Source organism: Oncorhynchus masou, chromosome 19, assembly GCF_036934945.1.
Source record: "Oncorhynchus masou masou isolate Uvic2021 chromosome 19, UVic_Omas_1.1, whole genome shotgun sequence".
NCBI classification, from domain to species: Eukaryota; Metazoa; Chordata; class Actinopteri; order Salmoniformes; family Salmonidae; genus Oncorhynchus; species Oncorhynchus masou.
Window position 1 is genome coordinate 19339914 of NC_088230.1, and position 18811 is coordinate 19358724.

Sequence of the window (18811 nt, forward strand, 5' to 3'; positions counted from 1 at the left end):
ATTTTCCACTGACTGACCTTCTTGTCTTAATTAAAGTAATGATGGACTGTCATTTCTATTTGGATATTTGAGCTGTTCTTGCCATAATATGGACTTTGTCTTTTACCAAATAGGGCTATCTTCTGTATACCACCGCTACCTTGTCAAAACACAACTGATTGGCTCAAACACATTAAGAAGGAAAGAAATTCCACAAATGAACTTTTAACAAGGTAGACCTGCTAACTGAAATGCATTCCAGGTGATTACCTCATGAAGCTGGTTGAGAGAATGCCAAGAGTGTGCAAAGCTGTCATCAAGGCAAAAAGGGTGTCTATTTTGAAGAATCTCAAATGTAAAATATATTTTGATTTAACACTTTTTGGGTAACTACATGATTCCATATGCATTTCAAAGTTTTGATGTTTTCACTATTATTCTACAATGTAGTATAATACTGTACATCTCTGGTACTGTATATCTCTAACGGGTGTGCATGAAAAAAGTAATCTTGTAGATTCATAACTCAGGACTCTTACCGTAATTAGTCTAAACAAAAGCAGGAACCAGAATGAGAAATGCTTGGCTCTGTCACCTTTATTAGTTGCAAGATCTACTCAATTTGATGACAACAGGATACTTAGCGTACTATCAGCAGCAACAGATGAATACACAGCAGAAGAGAAGTAGAGCAAGTATCAGTCAGGGAAAGAAACCGACCACTTGTGTACAGTGTGAGTGGAATAAACTCCCTTAGATACTGTGCAGTATAGTCTTTCAACATTTCAATTTCCCCTAGGAACTACTTTCAGATGAGTGTTCCCTCACTATGATCCCAATAATAACTGTCACTGTATTACTATAGCTACAAAATTAAACTTGCCCTGGACCTTTTCTACATACAATTCTCATATATTTCTGACCTATTCCACCTTTCAGTTTCTGAATAATCAGGTACAAGAACACAGGGTATTTGGATTATGACTTCATAATATTTATGGTGGATAATATCCAGAAGTGGTCTCAACTACAACACTGGATATCATAGAATATAGAGCATAGAACAGTCTCTATGATAGATATACACTGTATGCCGATAGAAAATTGAACGTCAGAGTATAGCAAGACTATAACTATAGTATTTTTTTGTGCTATTTATCGAGGGAAGCAATCGAAGATAATTGGATGCGAGTTGTGATTTGAAACCTTTGCTTTTTAATGGGTTATGCATCCAAGGAGCACAGATGAACAAGGGAATATTTGTATGTATACTGTACTGTGTCCAATTGGAAATGCCCGAACAGGACATAAACATCATCTCCATTGTCAGTTCACCTCCTTATATCTATGGAAAGATTGAAGTCTCTTTCTCTCAACAGTGATTAGAATTACATAAGTATGCTAAATAATAGATTAAATAGGTATTAAACATACAGACGTTTGACAAGGATACTAGTTACTAGAAGGCAATTTCAAACACTATACATTTAAAGGTCTACCAACTCTTAGATTTCCGATATCCCAGCTATACAGTTGTAACAGTCTCTTGGTCAGGCTATGAAGGGCCTGCATGTGTTAGGATGCTGCCTGTTCACAAGAAGAAAATATCATATGCCTACACTACCTACTTATAAAAAGGATTCCTGTCACTACATTTGACCGTTATTGTGTTTTAAAGTGATAACTAGAAGGATTATTAAGAATTAGTATTGATATTAGTTTATCCTTTTGAAACATGCCCATTTTCTGGGGAGATATGAAGCAGACTACAAAACAGGCTCAATAAAATACAAATGAAACACAAATCATTTATGCTGGAGAGAAACAGACAGTGTTCATGTATCCAATGATAATGCAGGTTATTGTGTCACAGATAGCACACTCTCAGTGGTGTATAACAATAGGGCATGTGGGCGGTGCAGAGTTCAATATCAGTTCCCTCGACTCTGAACTTTGAACCAGAACCTTTACCCCCTTCAACCCAGTTCAATAAAAAATAAAAAAAATAAATCAGACATCTCCCAGAAGAGCAAACTAATCCCTTTGCTCCCACTAAGCATAAACACAAAGTTTCTGCTTTTCTTTGTTTCTTGGTGAAGTGTGGTTGTCCAACCTTGATAAATTTACCCCCACACCCCCCATAGATCCTTCACTGTCCTTCCTCTTACCCACTCCCTCTCTTCTTCCCTCTTACTCACTCCCTCTCTTGTTCAGCGCCCTGAGGAGGTGAGCGTGCAGGGGTGTGGTGGGGGGGGGTGGTCTACTCAGCAGTGATTTTCCTCTTGGAGGGGGGGATGAGATGACTGGGGAGGTCGGCGGGTAGCTCGTGCCCCTCCAGTTTGACTTTGATCAGGTGATTGGCCAGGGCAAACTCCTCGTCATCCAGCATCCCATCCTTATCGATGTCAGCCAGCTTCCAGATCTTCCCCAGCACCGTGTTGGGAAGCTTGGACTTCACCATCTCTTTCTTGGCGTTGGCACCAGTCACCTTCCCGTTGACCGGCGACAGCGTGTAGAAGATCTCATCGTACATGGGCTTGTCGCGGGCCACCACCCACTCTGCCTCATCGATACCCTCCCCGGCGCCCTCCCCATAGCCGTGGCCGAAGGGCCCGTTGAGGGTGCCATCGAAGGCCCCTCCCTTCACCACCTGCTGGGGTCGGTTGGTCTCCTCCTGTCTGACCAGCACCATGAGACCGGCGATGTCGTGGGCCAGCATGTCGTCCACCGTGTCCAGCAGCTTTATCTTCAGGGGCTGGAACTTGTTCAGGTCGTGGGCATTAAGTTGCTCCTATAGGAGGGAAGAGAGGGAAGAGGTAAGTGGTAAAAAGAGCAGTGTCTTACTCACTACAAACAGTTTGGGGTCAGTTGATGCATCTCTACATTCTGTTTTGTGTGAGAGGGAGTCGGAACAAGATACATGACTGTCCTGGTCTGTGCATCAGAGATACAGTATGTCAGAAAGGATCAACATGACTACTGCTTACTTTCTGAGCCAAGTCATGTTGGTGCTTCTCTCAGTGAGGAAAACAAAGTGCTCATCAGGCCCAGATGGACTGGGGGTGGTTCAGATCTAATTCCTGATCACAGCCAATCAGAAAGCAGCTTGTTTTGTCACCATTGCTCGAAGTAGTCCCAGTAGGACATGTTTGTATGTTAGCTCAGTAATCAGAGGAAAACAGCACAGATTGTGGGCTTTATCCATCACTCCCTTGGTAAACATGGCATTGTGATGGCATGGCATGTTCGTAGTCATTTTACATTTCAAGGTTTTTAGGTATTTATGGTATGATGTCGTCTGTCCAGCCCATATTTGACACCTACCCGTAGCTTTACTCAAGAGAAGCCCAATCTTTCTATCTCACCTGCATCTTCTTGAGGTTGGGGAAGTCTCCAGGGGAGATCTGGTGTTCTCTCTCAATGCGGCTGTAGATCTCTCCCAGACTGTTAATCAGCTCCTTCTTCTTGCCCTCCTTCCCAAACACACTGGGCATCTCCTTTTTCAGAGAGCTGATGATATAGGCATGGACCTAGCAGGGCACAGAGCATTACACAGTCTACTCAGTGTGGACTGTTTGTTAAGACTGAGTAGGGCAGCGAAAAATCACTCATATACTGGGGCGGCAGGGTAGCCTAGTGGTTAGAGCGTTGCAAGTTCAAATCCCCGAGCTGACAAGGTACAAATCTGTCGTTCTGCCCCTGAACAGGCAGTTAACCCACTGTTTCTAGGCCGTCATTGAAAATAAGAATTTGTTCTTAAATGACTTGCCTAGTTAAATAAAGGTAAAAAAATTAAAAAAATTAAAAATTACAAAAAATACTGCTTCCTCAAATACTGGACCCATACAGGTGTTGCAGCCAGCTTCTATTGGGTCATAGCTAGAAAGATCGTTTTGTTTATGTGTCTATTGTACCACCAAGGGCTCTTCAATGTTCCTCCTAATATCTCAGATGTCCTTGAAACTGAAAATAATTAACATTATGAACATTCAAACAGGAAGGAAGCACTTAAAGCAGTTTTATGGTTTTATGAGAGAGCATGTGACGGGTATCACACCCAGCTACACAAGAGGTTTCCCTTCCTTAGGGTTTCCTAGAACTGAGAGGGAAGGGGAAAATAACCTCATCACACGACTGACTCCCCTTGAGATTTCTGAGAGATATTTCACCAGAACATGTTATGCATGTGCTATATCAGAACGCAGAACTGAACATGGGATGTGTAGTTCAAAAGAGAACACAGATTACATACAGTGCATTCGGAAAGTATTCAGACACCTTGACTTTGTCCACATTTTGTTACATTACAGCCTTATTCTAAAATGTATCAAATTAAATAAAATCCTTATCAATCTACACACAATAACCCAAGTGAAAACAGGCTTTTAGAAAGGTTTGCTAATTTATTCAACCTTAAAAACAGAAATACCTTATTAACAAAAGTATTCAGACCCTTTGCTATGAGATGCGAAATTGATCTCAGTTGCATCCTGTTTCCATTGATCATCGTTGAGATGTTTCTACAACTTGTTTGGAGTCCACCTGTGGTAAATTCAATTAATTGGACATGATTTGGAAAGGCACACACCTGTGTATATAAGATCCCAGAGTTGACAGTGCATGTCAGAGCAAAAACCAAGCCATGAGGTCGAAGGAATTGTCCTTAGAGCTCCGAGACAGGATTGTGTTGAGGAACAGATCTGAGGATGGTTACCGAAATATTTCTACAATATTGAATGTCCCCAAGAACACAGTGGCTTCCATCATTCTTAAATGGAAGAAGTTTGAAAATACCAAGACTCTTCCTAGAGCTGGCCGCCCGGCCAAACTGAGCAATCGGGGGAGAAGGGCCTTGGTCAGGGAGGTGACCAAGAACCCGATGATCACTCTGACAGAGCTCCAGAGTTCCTCTGTGGAGATGGGAGAACCTTCCAGAAGGACAATCATCTCTGTGTGGGGATGTGTGGGGATGTTTTTCAGTGGCAGGGACTGGGAGACTAGTCAGGATCAAGACAAAGATGAATGGAGCAAAGTACAGAGAGATCCTTGATGAAAACCTAATTCAGAGCACTTAGGTCCTCAGACTGGGGTGAAGGTTCACCTTCCAACAGGACAACGACCCTAAGCACACAGCCAAGACAACGCAAGAGTGGCTTCGGGACAAGTCTCTGAATGTCCTTGAGTGGCCCAGTCTGATCGAACATCTCTGGACAGGCGTGAAAATAGCTGTGCAGTGATGCTCCCCATTCAACCTGACAGAGCTTGAGAGGATCTGCAGAGAAGAATGGGAGAAACTTTACAGGTGTGCCAAGCTTGTAGCGTCATACCCAAGACAACTTGAGGTTGTAATCACTGCCAAAGGTGCTTCAACAAAGTACTGAGTAAAAGGTCTGAATACTTATGTAAATTTAATATTTAAGTTTTTTAATTTGTATAAATTTGCAAAAATGTTCTAAAAAACAGGTTTTGGTTCATGATAATGGAGTATTGTGTGGAGACTGATAAGGAAAAAACAATTTAATAGTGTGTGTGTGTGTGTGTGTGTGTGTGTGTGTGTGTGTGTGTGTGTGTGTGTGTGTGTGTGTGTGTGTGTGTGTGTGTGTGTGTGTGTGTGTGTGTGTGTGTGTGTGTGTGTGTGTGTGTGTGTGTGTGCACAGGCTGGCACTACTTGAGTAACCAGCTCCTTCAGTGGAACCTCTGTATCCTCTGCCTCTGTTTCCCTTTGGCGGATGGATGAGCACCCTGCTGCTGACAGCAGAGGAAGCCCACTTCTCTGGTCTGGTCAGGACAGAGGCATAGGACAGGACATGGACCAGGTTCCATGGACCAGGAATAGGGGGACAGGGGACAGGAGGAGGCCGGAGGTGCGTTACCATTTCCTCTCAAGGTGACCACCTGTTTGGGGGTGATTCCTTGGACTGTGGCCAGGGAAGCCCCCAAAACACGCACACACGGGCACACACACACACACACACACTCCCTCCTCAGGACATCCTGCTGTGGCTGTGTGATCTCCAGAACTGAAGTGTTGAGATGAGGTGGTGCCTGTATTGTATGACAACAGAGGACCTGGTCAACAGTCACATAGACTGGTGTGGGGCTAATAGGAGAGGAAGCCCAGAGTTAAGTCGCTGTATAGGCTATGACATAATAACCTCCCGAGCTCAGGTGGCATGTCAAATCAATGCTACCCAATCTCCCTCTCTCTCTAATTTACATCAGAGCGGTCTCTCCTCTGTCTCACTGCTCTCTGATGACTATCTCATGAAGTTCCATTCCACACTAACTGGACAAGAAGCTGATATTTATGTTTAAATATCCAGTTGGAACCACATGGTAAGACCAAGTACATCCCAGGAATTCTGACAACCTCATCAATTAAACACTCCCCACTATTCCTGATCACACACACACACTATCATTTAGCTATGGGCTGAGAAGATTGTACTGCAATTCAAATTTGCCTGAGACGTCACAGTAACTGGTGACAACACCATCTAGTCACGGCTAGGCCCCCAGAGAGACAGAGTGGTGTTAGGGCCTGTGGATTGGTCTGAGTTCAGAAGATGGAGAAAAGGGGGAGGAGATCAAATCAAATCAAAGTTTATTTGTCAAGTGCGCCAAATACAACATGTAGACCTTACAGTGAAATGCTTACGGTGCTACCTAGAACTTAATAAGATACCAGATGGAGAGAGAGACAGAAAGAGACAGAAAGACAGAAGGGGTTGAGGGATTCCCTGGCTGTCTGGGAGGCTGATTCCTCATAATCCTGGACTATCGGACCACCATTTTATTACGTTTGCAATTGCAACAAATAATCTGCTCAGACCCCAACCAAGGAACATCAAAAGTCGTGCTATAAATTCACAGACAACACAAAGATTCCTTGATGTCCTTCCAGATTCCCTCTGTCTACCCAAGGACGCCAGAGGACAAAAATCAGTTAACCACCTAACTGAGGAACTCAATTTAACCTTGCGCAATACCCTAGATGCAGTTGCACCCCTAAAAACTAAAAACATTTCTCATAAGAAACTCGCTCCCTGGTACACAGAAAATACCCGAGCTCTGAAGCAAGCTTCCAGAAAATTGGAACGGAAATGGCGCCACACCAAACTGGAAGTCTTCCGACTAGCTTGGAAAGACAGTACCGTGTAGTACCGAAGAGCCCCTACTGCTGTTCGATCATCCTATTTTTCTAACTTAATTGAGGAAAATAAGAACAATCCGAAATTCCTTTTTGATACTGTCGCAAAGCTAACTAAAAAGCAGCATTCCCCAAGAGAGGATGAATTTCACTTTAGCAGTGATAAATTCATGAACTTCTTTGAGGAAAAAATTATGATTATTAGAAAGCAAATTACAGACTCCTCTTTAAATCTGCGTATTCCTTCAAAGCTCAGTTGTCCTGAGTCTGCACAACTCTGCTAGGTCCTAGGATCAAGAGAGACGCTCAAGTGTTTTAGTACTATATCTCTTGACACAATGCTGAACATAATCATGGCCTCTAAACCTTCAAGCTGCATACTGGACTCTATTCCAACTAAACTACTGAAAGAGCTGCATCCTGTGCTTGGCCCTCCTATGTTGACCATAATAAACGGCTCTCTATCCACCAGATGTGTACCAAACTCACTAAAAGTGGCATTAATAAAGCCTTTCTTGAAAAAGCCAAACCTTGACCCAGAAAATATAAAAAACTATCGGCCTATATCGAATCTTCCATTCCTCTCAAAAATTTTAGAAAAGGCTGTTGCGCAGCAACTCACTGCCATCCTGAAGACAAACAATGTATACGAAATGCTTCAGTCTGGTTTTAGACCCCATCATAGCACTGAGACGGCACTTGTGAAGGTGGTAAATTACATTTTAATGGCATCGGACCGAGGCTCTGCATCTGTCCTCGTGCTCCTAGACCTTAGTGCTGCTTTTGATACCATCGATCACCACATTCTTTTGGAGAGATTGGAAACCCAAATTGGTCTACACGGACAAGTTCTGGCCTGGTTTAGATCTTATCTGTCGGAAAGATATCAGTTTGTCTCTGTGAATGGTTTGTCCACTGACAAATCAACTGTAAATGTTGGTGTTCCTCAAGGTTCCGTTTTAGGACCACTATTGTTTTCACTATATATTTTACCTCTTGGGGATGTTATTCGAAAACATAATGTTAACTTTCACTGCTATGCGGATGACACACAGCTGTACATTTCAATGAAACATGGTGAAGCCCCAAAATTGCCCTTGCTAGAAGCATGAGTTTCAGACATAAGGAAGTGGATGGCTGCAAACTTTCTACTTTTAAACTCGGACAAAACAGAGATGCTTGTTCTAGGTCCCAAGAAACAAAGAGATCTTCTGTTGAATCTGACAATTAATCTTAATGGTTGTACAGTCGTCTCAAATAAAACTGTGAAGGACCTTGGCGTTACTCTGGACCCTGATCTCTCTTTTGAAGAACATATCAAGACCATTTCAAGGACAGCTTTTTTTCCATCTACGTAACATTGCAAAAATCAGAAGCTTTCTGTCCAAAAATGATGCAGAAAAATTAATCCATGCTTTTGTCACTTCTAGGTTAGACTACTGCAATGCTCTACTTTCCGGATAAAGCACTAAATAAACTTCAGTTAGTGCTGAATACGGCTGCTAGAATCCTGACTAGAACCAAAAAAATTGATCATATTATTCCAGTGCTAGCCTCCCTACACTGGCTTCCTGTCAAAGCAAGGGTTGATTTCAAGGTTTTACTGCTAACCTACAAAGCATTACATGGGCTTGCTCCTACCTATTTCTCTGATTTGGTCCTGATGTACATACCTACATGTACATACCTACTACGGTCACAAGACGCAGGCCTCCTAATTGTCCTTAGAATTTCTAAGTAAACAGCTGGAGGCAGGGCTTTCTCCTATAGAGCTCCATTTTTATGGAACGGTCTGCCTACCCATGTCAGAGACGCAAACTCGGTCTCAACCTTTAAGTCTTTACTGAAGACTCATCTCTTCAGTGGGTCATATGATTGAGTGTAGTCTGGCCCAGGAGTGGGAAGGTGAACGGAAAGGCTCTGGAGCAACGAACCGCCCTTGCTGTCTCTGCCTGGCCGGTTCCCCTCTTTCCACTGGGATTCTCTGCCTCTGACCCTATTACAGGTGCTGAGTCACTGGCTTACTGGGGCTCTCTCATGCCGTCCCTGGAAGGGGTGCGTCACCTGAGTGGGTTGATTCACTGATGTGGTCACCCTGTCTGGGTTGGCGCCCCCCCCCCTTGGGTTGTGCCATGGCGGAGATCTTTGTGGGTTATACTCAGCCTTGTCTCAGTATGGTAAGTTGGTGGATGAAGATATCCCTCTAGTGGTGTGGGGGCTGTGCTTTGGCAAAGTGGGTGGGGTTATATCCTTCCTGTTTGGCCCTGTCCGGCGATGTCCTCGGATGGGGCCACAGTGTCTCCTGACCCCTCCTGTCTCAGCCTCCAGTATTTATGCTGCAGTAGTTTATGTGTCTGGGGGCTAGGGTCAGTTTGTTATATCTGGAGTACTTCTCCTGTCCAATTCGGTGTCCTGTGTGAATCTAAGTGTGCGTTCTCTAATTCTCTCCTTCTCTTTCTCTCTCTCGGAGGACCTTAGCCCTAGGACCATGCCCCAGGACTACCTGACATGATTACTCCTTGCTGTCCCCAGTTCACCTGGCCGTGCTGCTGCTCCAGTTTCAACTGTTCTGCCTTATTATTATTCGACCATGCTGGTCATTTATGAACATTTGAACATCTTGGCCGTGTTCTGTTATAATCTCCACCCGGCACAGCCAGAAGAGGACTGGCCACCCCACATAGCCTGGTTCCTCTCTAGGTATCTTCCTAGGTTTTGGCCTTTCTAGGGAGTTTTTCCTAGCCGTGCTTCTACACCTGCATTGCTTGCTGTTTGGGGTTTTAGGCTGGGTTTCTGTACAGCACTTTGAGATATCAGCTGATGTACGAAGGGCTATATAAATAAATTTGATTTGATTTGATTTGATACCATAAATACAGCCTTGGGGAGAAAGAAGCTTCATGTGAGGCGGATTGTTAATCATCAGTGGCTGTGAGGATGATTGTATGAACACAGACACTCTGTACTGTGTTGATTGACCTGTCTTTATCCTTTTTGGGTTCTATGTAGATTCCTCTGTGGAAAAGGTCCTACATGGAACCCAAAAGGTTTATACCTGGAACCAAAAGGGTTCTAGCTGGAACCAAAAAGGGCTCTTCAAAGGGTTCTCCTATGGGGACAGCCAAAGAACCCTTTAAGGTTCTAGATAGAACCTTTTATTCAAAGATTGTAGGCCTTGATCACAGAACCACTGACCTTGCAATCTAGTTTGGAATAAATTATTCATCAATATAATAATATGATCGATATAGTAACACATTTTTCTTATCGCCATAAGACAATAAAAGCATACCAATGCTACTTTGTCACCTCATTATTTGAAAAACATGGTCAATCTGAGGTCAAGTTTTGTCCCATGACTAACTCCATCTACCATACCTTGTTTACATCCAATTGCAATCAACGCTCTATGCCAAATGAACAGTAGTGACCTGTGACTGATAATTGATTTGGTGGGACTGTGTTCTTAGTGCCACCAATGCTTTAGGACTCTATTAAAGTGTAGCTCAGTTGGGAAGGCACCCTGGTACCACCACTGTACCAGCCCCCATCACACCACGCAGTCACACAATGTCCAGGGATTGCAGCTTCGCTCAGTAGGGAAAGGTTATCTTGCCCTGACAAAGTGGATGTAATTGCAGTCATTACTCTTCATTACTCATCAGTCAGGATTGGTAGCGTATTAAGTTCAGTAGCAACTCCTGTATGGAGATTCTGTTCCATTCAAAATACCTATTTAACAATTACTTTTCTTCTCTTTCGAAAAAAGACTTAATAACTAATAAAAGAGAACTTCCTAGTTAGGCCAAAATGACATAACATAGTGCTTAGGAGTACTAGCCAATCTTACTTTTGTGAGAGAATGTGTGTTTGCACGCGTGTGTTGGTCCATGCATATGTGAGGTTAGAGCTTACCTTGGCGAGGCGTGCCCTCTTGATGAGGTCATTGAGCTTCCTGAGGGCAGCGTTGCGGGGCAGTGACTGGATGTCCTTGAACAGGTCCTGCTCCTCCGCCTCAAACAGCTTACGGTTGTCGGGGATGAGCAGCGGGTGCGACCAGAATGACCCTATATAGACACGGATCACCTCGGGTGTGTTGACGATCTTCCCCAGCGACCACATGAGTGCGCCGTAGACCCTCATCAGCTGCTGCGTCTCAATCTGGTCTGCCTTGTTTAGAACCACCCGGATCTTGTCTTCGTGATTCTTCAGGGCCTTGATGACCTCCGAGAACTCGTCTGATATGTCCAGCTTGTGGGCGTCGAAGAGGAGGATGATGCGGTCCACGCGCTCTGCAAACCACTCCAGCACGGCGGCGAAGTCGTAGCCTTTAGACACGTAGGGGGTGAGGGGAAGCAAGGGTGGGGGAGGTTGGGGAGGTGGGAGAGAGGCAAGAGAAAGGCAAGGATGGAGGAGAGCCAGGAGAGAGGCAGGGTAGAGACAGGGGAATGGCAGGGGAGAAGCAGGAGTGAGGCAAGAGAAAGGCAGGCGAGAGGCAGGAGAGAGGCAGGGGAATGGCAGAGGAGAAGCAGGAGTGAGGCAAGAGAGAGGCAGGCGAGAGGCAGGAGAGAGGCAGGTGTGGGAGAGAAGTGGGAGAGAGGCAGGGGAGAGGCAGGAGAGAGGCAGGTGTGGGAGAGAAGCAAGAGAGAGGCAGGCGAGAGGCAGGAGAGAGGCAGGGGAATGGCAGAGGAAAAGTAGGAGTGAGAAAAGAGAGGCAGGCAAGAGGTAGGAGAGAGGCAGGTGTGGGAGAGAAGTGGGAGAGAGGCAGGGGAGAGGCAGGTGTGGAGAGAAGTGGGGGAGAGGCGGGGGAGAGGCAGGTGTGGGAGAGAGGCAGGGGAGAGGCAGGAGAGAGGCAGGGGTGGGAGAGAGCCAGGGGTGGGAGAGAGGCAGGGGCGAGGCAGGAGAGAAGCAAGAAAGAGGCAGGGGTGGGAGAGAGCCAGGGGTGGGAGAGAGGCAGGAGAAAGGCAGGGTCAACAACCAGCAGAACAACAGACTGTTGGAAGACCAGGGCGGCCCAGTGGTGTCCAGCTAAGTAACCAGAAGAGTGTTGTGAGCTTGGAAGGGCTATTGCTCAAGAGTATGACAAGTCATCAATTACAAAAGAGAACAGAACCACATGTTAAGATAGAGGCTGAAAGGCATTTGAACACAATGAGGTAATGGTTGATCATTTGGTATCTTACCACTTACCAGTGAGAACATAACATGATGACATTATTTATTTAAACCCGTGCTAATATATCTTGAACTCACTGCTTGATTTGCACTTAGTTCTCACTACTTGACATGACAGGCCATGACAGGACAGGAGGACAGGACACGACAGTGTGACTCAGCATATAGCTTCACGACCCTCTTCTCCTCTCCTCGAAGCATTAGCCGCCTGACCTCAAGGGGCTGGAGCGCTAGCCTCCCCTAACCTACCCTCGGCCTCACTGGCTGGATAACAGGCTTTACACCAAAGGAGGCTGCTGAGGGGAGGACAGCTCATTATAATGGCTGGAACGGAGCTAATGGAATGGCATACAACACCTGGAAACCATGTGTTTGATGTATTTGAAATCAAATCAAATTGTATTTGTCACATGCGCTGAATACAACAGACCTTACAGCGAAATGCTTACTTACAAGCCGTTAACCAACAACACAGTTTTAAGAAAATACAAAAAAAAGTAAGAGATAAGATGAACAAATAATTAAAGAGCATCAGTAAATAACAATAGTGGGGCTATATACAGGGGGTACCGGTACAGAGTCAATGTGCGGGGGCACCTGTTTTTGAGGTAATTGAGGTAAAATGTACATGTAGGTAGAGTTATTAAAGTGGCTATGCATAGATAATAACAGAGAGTAGCAGCAGCGTAGAAGTGTGTGGGAGGGGGGGGTAGTCTGGGTAACCCTTTGATTAGATGTTCAGGAGTCTTATGGCTTGGTGGTAGAAACTGTTTATAAGCCTCTTAGACCTTGATTTGGTGCTAGCAGGCAGAACAGTCTATGATTAGGGTGGATGAAGTATTTTGATGATTTCTAGGGCCTTCCTCTGACACCGCCTGTTATAGAGGTCTTGTATGGTAGGAAGCTTCGCCCCGGTGATGTACTGAGCCGTACGCACTACCCTCTGTAGTGCCTTGCGGTCAGAGGCCAAGCAGTTGCCATACCAGGCAATGAAGCAACCAGTCAGGATGCTCTCGATGGTGCAGATGTAAAACCTTTTGCCAAATCTTTTCAGTCTCCTGAGGGGGAAAAGGTTTTGTCGAGCTCTCTTCACAATTGTCTTGGTGTGCTTGGACCATGTTAGTTTGTTAGTGATGTGGACGCCAAGGAACTTAAATCTCTGAACCTGCTCCACTACAGCCCGTCCATGAGAATGGGGGCGTACTTGGTCATCCATTTCCTGTTGTCCACAATCATCTCCTTTGTCTTGATCACGTTGAGTGAGAGGTTGTCCTTGCACCACACGGTCAGGTCTCTGGCCTCCTCCCTATAGGCTATCTCATCGTTTTCGGTGATCAGGCTTACCACTGTTGTGTCATCTGCAAACTTAATGATGGTGTTGGAGTCGTGCCTGGCCGTGCAGTCCTGATTGAACAGGGAGTACAGGAGGGGACTGAGCATGCACCCCTGAGGTGTCCCTGTGTTGAGGATCAGTGTGGCGGATGTGTTGTTACCTACCCTTACCACCTGGGGGCGGCCCGTCAGGAAGTCTAGGATCCAGTTGCAGAGGGAGGTGTTTAGTCCCAGGGCCCTTAGCTTAGTGATGAGCTATGAGGGCACTATGATGTTGAATGCTGAGCTGAAGTCAATAAATAGCATTCTCACATACTGTAGGTGTTCCTTTTGCCCAGGTCAGAAAGGGCAGTGTTGAGTGCAATAGAGATTGCATCATCTGTGCATCTGTTGGGGCAGTATGAAAATTGGAGTGGGTCTAGGGTTTCTGGGATAATGATGTTGATGTGCACCATGGCTACAGACGTGAGTGCTACGTGTTGGTATTCATTTAGGCAGGTTACCTTAGTGTTCTTGGGCACATGAACTATGGTGGTCTGCTTGAGACATGTTGGTATTACAGACTCAGACAGGGAGAGGTTGAAAATCAGCGAAAACACTATTTGATACCATTCTATTGGTTCCGCTCCAGCCGTTGCCATGAGCCCGTCCTCCACAATCAATGTGCCACCAACCTCCTGTGCTTTACACAAAGTGGGTAACTGAACCACTTTACTCTCCTCCTGCCAGCAGCAAATAGATAGAGACAGAGGTGTTTCAGCACAGATAAAGAGAATCCCCCAAATGATGGCTAATCTAATGGAGCAATTAGCTGTCTAATCTGAAGGCAGTGATCCCAGAAGCCAGGAGACAAGGAGAGCCGTCGGGGGAAAACAGATTTCACCCGCAGAGAAATGAAAATGTACTCTACTCTCAGATGATGAGTAGTCCATTCCCAAAGCATGTATTTGTAGTGAAGAAGGTAGCTAAGTCTCCCACTGACAAGATGTCAGTGGTAGACATCAATAAGTATGACAGCTTATTTGAATGCCATTGAAATGACAGAGGAGTTCCCATTGGATGGTGATGGTATTTCACTGTATCGTTGATTGAACTCCAGGTTTTCTTTAATCGTTATTTTACCAGGTAAATTGACTGAGAACACGTTCTCATTTGCAGCAACGACCTGGGGAATAGTTACAGGGGAGAGGAGGGGGATTAATGAGCCAATTGTAAACTGGGGATTATTAGGTGACCATGATGGTTTGAGGACCAGACTGGGAATTTAGCCAGGACACCGGGGTTAACACCCCTACTCTTACAATAAGTGCCATGGGATCTTTAATGACCTCAGAGAGTCAGGACACCCGTTTAACGCCCCATCCGAAAGACAGCACCCTACACAGGTTAGTGTCCTCAATGACTGCCCTGGGGCACTGGGATATTTTTTAGACCAGAGGAAAGAGTGCCTCCTACTGGACCTCCAACAACACATCTGGTCTACCATCCAGGAACTGACCAGGACCAAACCTGCTTAGCTTCAGAAGCAAGCCAGCAGTGGTATGCAGGGTGGTATGCTGCTGGCAGGTTAGCTGAGTCCTGACTCCACTTAGCTTTTGGAGAAGTCATTAGCCGAGGGGTTCACATACTTTTCCCAACCTACACTGTGAATGTTTACACAGTGTGTTCAATGAAGATGAAAACGTATAATTGGTTGCGTGTTATTAGTTTAAACAGACTGTGTTTGTCTATTGTTGTGTCTTAGATGAAGATCAGATACAATTGTATGACCAATTTATGCAGAAATCCAGGTAATTCCAAAGAGTTCACATACTTTTTCTTGCCACTGTACATGCTATAGCATTATGAGGACAATACATGAACATACAGGTTATGGGTACCTTGAGAAAGAAAGCATCTGTGAGGAACACACAATTGAGTTGAAAGAAGAGAGACAATTGAAAGGACTATGAAATACACTGAACAAAAACATAAATGCAACCATTTCAAAGATTCTACGGAATTACAGTTCATATAAGGAAATCAGTCAAATGAATCGGGCCCTAATCTATGGATTTCACATGACTGGGAATACAGATATGCATTTGTTGGTCACAGATACCTTAAAAAAAGGTAGGGGTGTGGATTTAAAAAACCCAGTGAGTATCTAATGTGACCACCATTTGCCTCACACATCACCTTTGCATTGAGTTAATCAGGCTGTTGATTGTGGCTTGTGGAATGTATTCCCACTCCTCATCAATGTCTGGGAAGAACTGGGACATTTTCAGCTTCCAGGAATTGTGTAGAGACCCTTGCGACATGCATTATCAGGCTAATGGCGGCAGATGAATGGTACAACAATGGGCCTCAGGATCTCATCACAGTATCTCTGTGCATTCACATTGCGATCGATAAAATGCAGTTGTGTTCATTGTCCATAGCTTATGCCTGCCAATACCATAACCCCACCGCCACGATGGGCATTCTGTTCACAACATTGACATCAGCCGTCAGCCGACGCTGTCTGCCATCTGCCCCATACGGTTGAAATTGAGATTCCTTCGTGTAGAGCACACTTCTCCAGTGTGCCATTAGCCATCAAATGTGAGCATTTGACTATTGAAGTCGGTTACGACGCTGAACTGCAGTCAAGTCAAAACCCTGGTGAGGACGATGAGAATGCAGATGAGCTTCCCTGAGTTGGTTTCTGACAGTTTGTGCAGAAATGATTCGGTTGTGGAAACCCACAGCTGTCTGGATGGCTTGTCTCAGACGATCCCACACGTGAAGAAGATAGATGTGAAGGGCTGCCGTGGTTACACGTGGTCTGCGGTTGTGAGGCCGGTTGGGCATACTGACAAATTCTCTAAAACAACGTTGGAGGTGGCTTATGGTAGAGAAATAAACATTCAAATGCCTGACAACAGCTCTGGTGGACATTCCTGCAATCAGCATGCCAATTCCATGCTCCCTCAAAACTTCAGACATCTGTGAGATAATAAAGCTTTTTCAGCCCACGAAACATGGGACCAACACTTCACATGTTGTGCTTATATTTTTGTTCAGTGTTGAAAAAATACTAAGATGACCACCCAGGACTTCCATTTCAGGTTGATTGTTTGTGCACAGACACATCATAGACACAACAACACAACCTACAACTGTGTTTTTGCAGAGAAGCTGATTATTTCAATATCAAGACACATATGCCTACCATCTATCACCTGCCTCCTGAAGCACCTTCTTCAATCTTTCCAACTCCAGGGGTGCTAGGCAGAGCTCCTCCTTACCTTGGAGCACTTACAGCGAAGGGGAAGAGGTCCACAGAATTCCCAGAATTGAAGACCGCACCAGAAGTTGTGATTAGTGTGTTAATGTTGCTCAAATCACAGGCATGGAATATGGCACCCATGGCCATGTTTCCAGGGAAGGATGTTATCCCATGCCGACACGGGGGATGGAGACGCATAGGCCTCATCCCTGACTGATGATTTGGCAGTTTCACTATGGCGCTTTATTGTTACCTGCGGTAGGGATGGACAATATATCTATCTTACCTTTTCTTACAAGGGTGGTGGTGTTTATTACCTACTTACTACTTCATACTCCTGTTCTAGTGTTTCTCTCGAGTTTATTGACTAGATTTACCCGAAAGATATTGTGGATCAACATTTACTGTAAGGGCTTCAAATGAACTAAACACTACGTCTTATTGCTCCTTCGCCTCAGCAGGGACTTTGATACATATAGGCAGCCGAACAGGAGGTAAGAGACTATACGTGAATAATGGGCAGGACAATAAGAGCAGTGAAACTGGTTGGCAGGGATTATAAAACGATGTGGGAACAATAGAGGTTAATGTCAGGGAACCCAGTTATTTCATGGCAGGTCTGGCTTGACGCAGCACTGCAGAAACTCCATAGGGTTTATAGAGTAGTTGTCACGTTCTGACCATAGTTCGTGTGTGTTTTCCTTGTTTTAGTGTTGGTCAGGACGTGAGCTGGGTGGGCATTCTATTTTGTGTGTCTGGTTTGTCCATTTCTATGTTAGGCCTGATATGGTTCTCAATCAGAGGCAGGTGTTAGTCATTGTCTCTGATTGGGAACCATATTTAGGTAGCCTGTTTTGTGTTGTGTTTTGTGGGTGATTGTTCCTGTCTTTGTGTTTGTTGCACCAGATAGGACTGTTTTGGTTTTTGCACGTTTCTTGTTTTGTAGATTGTCGTACTTTCATCTTTATTAAAGATGCACAAAACTAACCACGCTGCATTTTGGTCCGCCTCTCTTTCCCCACAAGAAAACCATTACAGTAGTAGTATAGGCAAGCTGCATTGGTTAACACTGTGCTTTCACTACAATACCTCCATATGGGCATTTACGATACTCGCTATAGCCGGGTCCATGTTCATTCGCAGCTGTACATGGGGAGAGAGAGACACAAACAGAGGTGAAAATGAAATTAAGGAAAAGAAAATTGGGGTTCAGTGCTTCAAGTGGAGATGGAGACGTATGGGTGTACATTATGATAAACACAATACAGTCTAGTAATGCACCTCCCAGTACTGAAACACAGGCAGGGTCCTGGTAGAATAGAAGGCAAAATGTTTAAAGACCTAGTTCAGTCAAAAATGAGATTTTCCTGTCTTTTATATATATTTCCACACTATGATGTTGGAATAATACTGTGAAATTGTGAAATTGATGCCCTTTTAGTGTAAGAGCTGTTTGAAAAGACCGCCTGAAATGTCTGCCTGTTTTGCTGGGATGTAGTTTTGGCCTGCCTGGTGACATCACCAGGTGGTAAATGAGTTAATAGACCAATAAGAGAGTTCCAAACCTCTCTGCCAATAACAGCTAGTTTCCAGTTTCCACCTCCCCACTCAGACCACTCCCAGACAGATATTTCTCTTCATTTATGACCATTTTGATTGAAAACATATATTCTGTGGGGTTACCATAGCAACGAGAGAAACCAGAGAGGGGGGAACGAGACAGAGATGGCAAATATATGCATACTCATACCATTCACACTATAGGGCAAGCCTCAGACAGAGACCGTCAAGAACCATCACAGAAAATGTTAACTAAATGTTAACTAAATGTCAACATTGCAAGTACTTACTATTTGGTATCATGTTAACCCTTCCTTTAACCTAACTCCTACCCTAACCTTAACCCCTAACCCAAGACCTAA

The 18811-nt window shown here is 44.7% G+C and overlaps 1 protein-coding gene across 2 annotated transcripts in view; it reads right to left on the bottom strand.

Annotated features, from left to right (window-relative positions):
* Positions 1–558: 558 nt before the first annotated feature.
* The window catches only part of LOC135505950 (EH domain-containing protein 3), a 46299-nt gene continuing 28046 nt past the window's right edge, over positions 559–18811 (bottom strand). For both annotated transcript variants that reach the window (XM_064925230.1, XM_064925229.1), the window contains 3 exons: positions 11045–11457; positions 3345–3509; positions 559–2770 (listed from right to left, as the gene is read on the bottom strand). In XM_064925230.1, the coding sequence (XP_064781302.1) occupies positions 2240–2770; positions 3345–3509; positions 11045–11457 (1109 nt within the window). In that variant the 3' untranslated portion in view covers positions 559–2239. The remainder of the gene's footprint in view (positions 2771–3344; positions 3510–11044; positions 11458–18811) is intronic.